The following is a 5,103-nucleotide window of genomic DNA, read 5'->3' on the forward strand; positions in this document are numbered from 1 at the left end:
GGGTGGGAAGCGGGTCCCCATGCCCGTTCCACTGCCACCCAGCTGCTCCCAGGGGCATGCTGGGTGCTGGATGGTGCGGGGTAGGTGCCAGCTCCCAAGGGGCCGCAGCGGTGCCCTGGTGCAGTCCCGTACCTGGAGCAGGAGCTGATAAGGGGGTGCCGCAGCAGGCACAGAGCAAGGCGGTGCACGAGGAGGCTGTTTGCACACTGGCCTCCTGCCCCACTGCTAATCGCCCCGTCCTTCACCACCACCACCCCACAGCCCTTGCAGGGGGAGACTCATGTCAAAAATGGGGTGAAGCAGCCCTTGACAACACCCACCCCCTAAACCCTCCTTCCCTTCAGCCTCGCTTTTGAATCAGGGAAACTGAGGCATGGCAAATGGTTGCTCAAGGTGGGGTAGTGCCAAAGGTAGGGAGGGAGCAGTGTTGGGGAAAGAAGGTGGCTGGAAACCTTCTTGGCCCACCCACGACCCCAAACACACACAGAGAAGGACTGTGAGTGCATCACACAGGCAGTGTGGGACAACACTGGGGGATGGAGATCCTCAGAGATGGGCTGGCAGGACCCGCTCCCCCTCACACACACACCCCCTCCACCCCATGTGGTGGTCCCAGGGCACCAGTGGTCCCAGTGGCACCAGTACAAACCCCCTGGAGCCAGCCCTGCCCGTTGCTCAGCTCAGCGGTGGCCATGGGGAAGGGCAGGGCAGCCTTGCAAGGCTAATGGTAGGCCCCACCACTCCTCAGCTGTTTTGCAAACACCAGGCTGCTTGTTGCCAAGCACAGGAGCAGGTGAGGAGCCACAGAGAAGGGAGGGCAGACAGGCTGCAGGCAGGGCTATGCTGCCTGCGTGGGGCAGGAAAAAAGCAAGGCAGAGGCTCCCCCAGGCAGAGACTTTATTGAAGGCAACACTGAGATGGAACTTCAGAAAATAATTTGTATCCAAGATCAAAAATTTATTTGTTTCTCTTACAGCATGAAGAGAGGCTCAGCCATGACATGATGGGGGTACCAGGGCAGCCCCAGGGACAGCAATCAGTCAGTGCGTCTCTTAAGGGACACCACAGTGACAAGGGCAGAACTGGCAGAAGATGGGTGTAGGGGTAGAAACATCCCCATGTGTAGTTACCACCTACAACACCTTGGCTGCGCATCAGCCCCAGTTCCATGGGGCAATGCAGGGGGGCAGAGGCCAGCCCCTATACCAGCCCCCTGCCCTGTCAGCCCCCACCTAGGGACAGTGGGGACAGTGCTGGAGAGGTGCAGCACCCACCTGCTAGGGTTTATCAAGGCATCACTGTGCTACTGCCAGATCAGCAGCCCTGATAGGACCCTGTGCCGCTTTATCTCCTACTGGCATCAGATAAACAGACCAAGCAGCTTTTCCCCCCCTGCCCCCCTTCAAAAAACACCCCAAATCTCTATGTACAGGCTCAGTGTGCCACATCAGTACAAAAATATACACATAAACTCTACAGATCCCAGCTCAGTAGATCAAAACGCAGCTATAAATCACAGTGCACAGGACAGCATCAGGCCCAGGGAGCAGTGGGGTCCCCGCAGAGAGCATGGCATGCCACAGGCATGCCCTGGCATGGTGGGGAGGGAAGACCATCCTCCTGCCTCGCAGGGTCATTTCTGATCCAGGTGACAGTACAGGTACATGGAAACCGCCAAGGATGCGACCTGTGGACAGCAAGAGGAGAGTCAGCCCCCTCCAAGCATCCCACCCAGCATGGGTTTGGGTCACAGCCCATAGCATCCATCCCCAGCGCTCACAAGAACCAGTAGCATGCTCAGTAGCCATCCTGGGGCAGATGGTGGTCCATGGGGCTGCACCAGCCCCCTGCAGCCCCTTGGCAACCCAGGCCAGTCCTAGCCCCACTGCTCACCTCCAGGTACAAGGAGGTGGCAACAGCAGCACAGCAGTGCTCAGGCACTCACCTCCAAGGCAGCGATGCCAGCTGCCACACCACCCACCACACCTCCATTAGTCCTGATTTCTTCCACGATCCGATCTAAACAACCCTGCAAGAGGCAGCCACACAAGTGAGGATGAGCAAGGGGTAGTAATTCCTCAACTACTGAGGCACAACATCACCAGAAAGGGAGGTGTGGTTCTCCAGCAAGAGCTGCACAGCCATGGAGAAGGTCTAGGGGCTTCAGGAGGCCGAGTATCTCAGCCACTCCTCAGGCCAAAGCACTGTACTGTAGTAGGAGGAGGGGAAGAGGAGGGGAAGAGGCAGGGAAGTCACCCGAAAAGGCAGAATGATGCTTGGGTTCATGCTGAGCTCCAGGCATGCCACCCTACTGCAGAGCTCCCTTTAGGAGCAAGGCAATGGTAGCAGCTTTGCTTGTCTGAACCAGGGAGAAGCCAGGGGTACCACAGCATCCCCCAGGACTTCCAGCCATGTCCAGACATGAGGCTGGGAGCTACAGGACAGGTCTTCCTCCTTTGTGCCAAGGCCCACCCCGAACCAGGCTCTTCCAGAAGAGAAGAGCCACTGGCACATCCGTACCGTGACGTTGCTCTGTGCGGCGAGCATGGCATCGCATGGCTCCTTGTTGTTACAGCAGGGTGGTGGGTAAGTCTCATGTTTTTCAAGCCAGGTGGAGTTGTTAAAGTTTGTGTAGTTAGTCAGGCCACAGCAACGGACCTAAGAAAGAGAGGAAGGGATGGGAAGAGCACACCCTGCAGGTCTCCCTCCTGGGCCAGACACTGTCTGGACCCTGCTGCCCTACGGATGGGTGGTGGTCAACAGCCTTCTTGGTATCAGCACTTTGCCGCACTCCAGCATGTACAGCTCTCACCCCAGCCACAGGATGACTGGATCCCAAGCGGGTAGGTCCTAGGCACCTGGCAAGCTGACAGGGTGGTGACAGCTCAGCACATCCAAGATTGTCTTGGCGTCCCCACTCCCATCCCACTGGCCCACCCAGGTGTGCACCACAAAGCCTGTGCTGGGAGCATCCTGACCCACAGATGAGAGCCCCAGGGCTCAGCGCACCTCTATCATGGTGACATTCCAGATGTCTGTGAAACTTTTATCCTCCCCATACTTCTCCTTCAGGAGGGGTGTCACCACAGCCACCAGCAACGTCTCTGCCTGGAAAAAGAAGCAGAGAAACACCATCAGAGAAGGTCCTGGAAAGGACCACAAAGCCAAGAGCCCCATACCTGTGTCAGCCCAATAGGAGAAGACCAACCAGACCTGGCATGGCCAGGAGCACATTACAGCATGTCCCTTTGGTGCAAGGACAGCTTGACCCCTTCCCCACTAACCAGTGCTTTATGGAAACAAGGCCACTTATGATCAGTGAGTCATCTGATAAGCAGCATAACTGAGGGAGCCGGCAATGATGTTTGCCCTGCAGTTGACTTCTCCAGTGCCTAATGCGGCAGTCACCTTTCTCTCCAGCTGGTTTCTCGGGTGCCTAATAATGGGTTTAGTTTGCTCAGTATGAAGCATTAGGGACTTCCTCTTCCGTGGGGCTCCTACCATGAGAGGCGGAGAGGCATCAAGCCTAGGCTTGTACTGGACTAAGGGGTTTGAAAGAAGGAAGTGGGTAAATCTTGTACCATAACCCTCATTTCTTTAGGGCAATGCGAATCCATATTCTGACCACCCTCACCCCAGCTAGATCGCCCCAGCCTGCCCATGTAGCTGGTGACAGCAGCAACCAGCATCCCTTCATCCTGCAGGGGTGCCCACCTCTCAGCTTCCCCATCCATGGGCAGCTCTGCCAACCCCAGAGTCTCCTGTTTTACCAAGGGGTAGGTCAGGTCCCAGATCAGCCGAACCCAAGACTCAGATATGACACTTACAAGACCTGCGTAGACCAGAGCAACCACAGCAGCAGCAATTTCGGCAATGAAGATGATCAGCACCACTGAGAAGAACTAGGATACAGCAAGAGGAAGAAGGTCAAAGCAACAGCCAGAGTCCTCAGGACCCTCAGGAACCCATCTGCTTCAAGGGCCACAGGATGCTACCTCAAGGCTCAAGTCCTCTCTCAGTGCCTTCAGCCCTGCTCCAAGGCAGAAGCAGCATAGCCTTGCGGTCCTCCAACCCTCCATCTACATGGGCTTGATCTCTCCGTACGTGCTCCAAGAGACACTTCTGCTCAGCACCAGCTTCTGCTTCCTTTCACCCTTGCAGGCTTTGGCTCCTTCACTGCCTTTCCAAGGTCCACCCAGCCTTCCACCCCATGAGAACATTCAAGGAGCACATCTCATAGAAATCTGTCCCTCAGACCTCCCCCACCAAAGACCCAGCTCAAATGAGACTTGATAAGGAGATAAGACAGGTCCATACCATCATCAGGAGACATTTGCTCTCCTTCTGGGCACCACAGCACCCAAGAAAGCCGATCACCAGCAGGATGGCACCAATGACAATGAGGAAGTAGCTCACATTCACAACCTGCATAACGCTAGAGGAGAGCGTCCCAAATATATCCAGGAATGAATTTGCATCTATTTTGACCCAGATGCCAACTCCCAGGAGGGTCCCGCCACCGAGCTGGGAGGAGAAAGACAATGTCAGTGCCCAGGCAGACAGAGACCTGGGATTTGTGGGAGATCCCAGCACAGGTATTGCAGGTTTTCTCTGCAGGTTTTCCCCATACCAAAGCAAGACTTCGTGGCCACTGAGGGCAGCTCAGGGCCTTGCCACCACAGGCTCGCAGCAGCTGGATGGGTCACTACCCAGAACCACACCCTACCACCATAAAATCCCGGGCTGTAGTGTCACAGCTGCCTCCCTCCCCAGCCCAAGCGGTTTCAATGCCAGCAGCGGGGCAGTAACCCTCATGTAGGGCAGCAGAGCCAGCAGCACCATGGACTGCCACCCCCCTGGCCTCAGAGGGGCAACACGCAGCCAGCTTGGATGCTGGCTACCATCATGAGTTCCTCCATCCAGGGGAGCAGCCGAGCAGCACCCAGCTCCAGCTGCTAACGTGCTCCCAGCAAAGGCAGCCCCAGGGGCTGCCTCCAGCCTGCCCCAGCTCTGGAGGCACACAGGTGGCTGATGCAACAGCCCCAGCACAGTCCCCTGGGCTTTGACCAGAGCTGGAAAGCAAGAGGCCCCTGCAAGGCTGAG

The 5,103-nt window shown here is 56.7% G+C and overlaps 1 protein-coding gene across 1 annotated transcript in view; it reads right to left on the reverse strand.

Annotated features, from left to right (window-relative positions):
• Nucleotides 1-1,633: 1,633 nt before the first annotated feature.
• The window catches only part of TSPAN1 (tetraspanin 1), a 3,903-nt gene continuing 433 nt past the window's right edge, over nucleotides 1,634-5,103 (reverse strand). Inside the window, exons 2-7 of the mRNA XM_010138957.1 lie at nucleotides 4,318-4,524; nucleotides 3,828-3,902; nucleotides 3,010-3,108; nucleotides 2,521-2,658; nucleotides 1,946-2,029; nucleotides 1,634-1,687 (exon numbers count right to left, since the gene is read on the reverse strand). Of these exons, the coding sequence (XP_010137259.1) occupies nucleotides 1,634-1,687; nucleotides 1,946-2,029; nucleotides 2,521-2,658; nucleotides 3,010-3,108; nucleotides 3,828-3,902; nucleotides 4,318-4,524 (657 nt within the window). The remainder of the gene's footprint in view (nucleotides 1,688-1,945; nucleotides 2,030-2,520; nucleotides 2,659-3,009; nucleotides 3,109-3,827; nucleotides 3,903-4,317; nucleotides 4,525-5,103) is intronic.

The sequence above is a fragment of the Buceros rhinoceros genome, unplaced genomic scaffold, assembly GCF_000710305.1.
Source record: "Buceros rhinoceros silvestris isolate BGI_N320 unplaced genomic scaffold, ASM71030v1 scaffold18256, whole genome shotgun sequence".
In the NCBI taxonomy this organism is placed as follows: Eukaryota; Metazoa; Chordata; class Aves; order Bucerotiformes; family Bucerotidae; genus Buceros; species Buceros rhinoceros.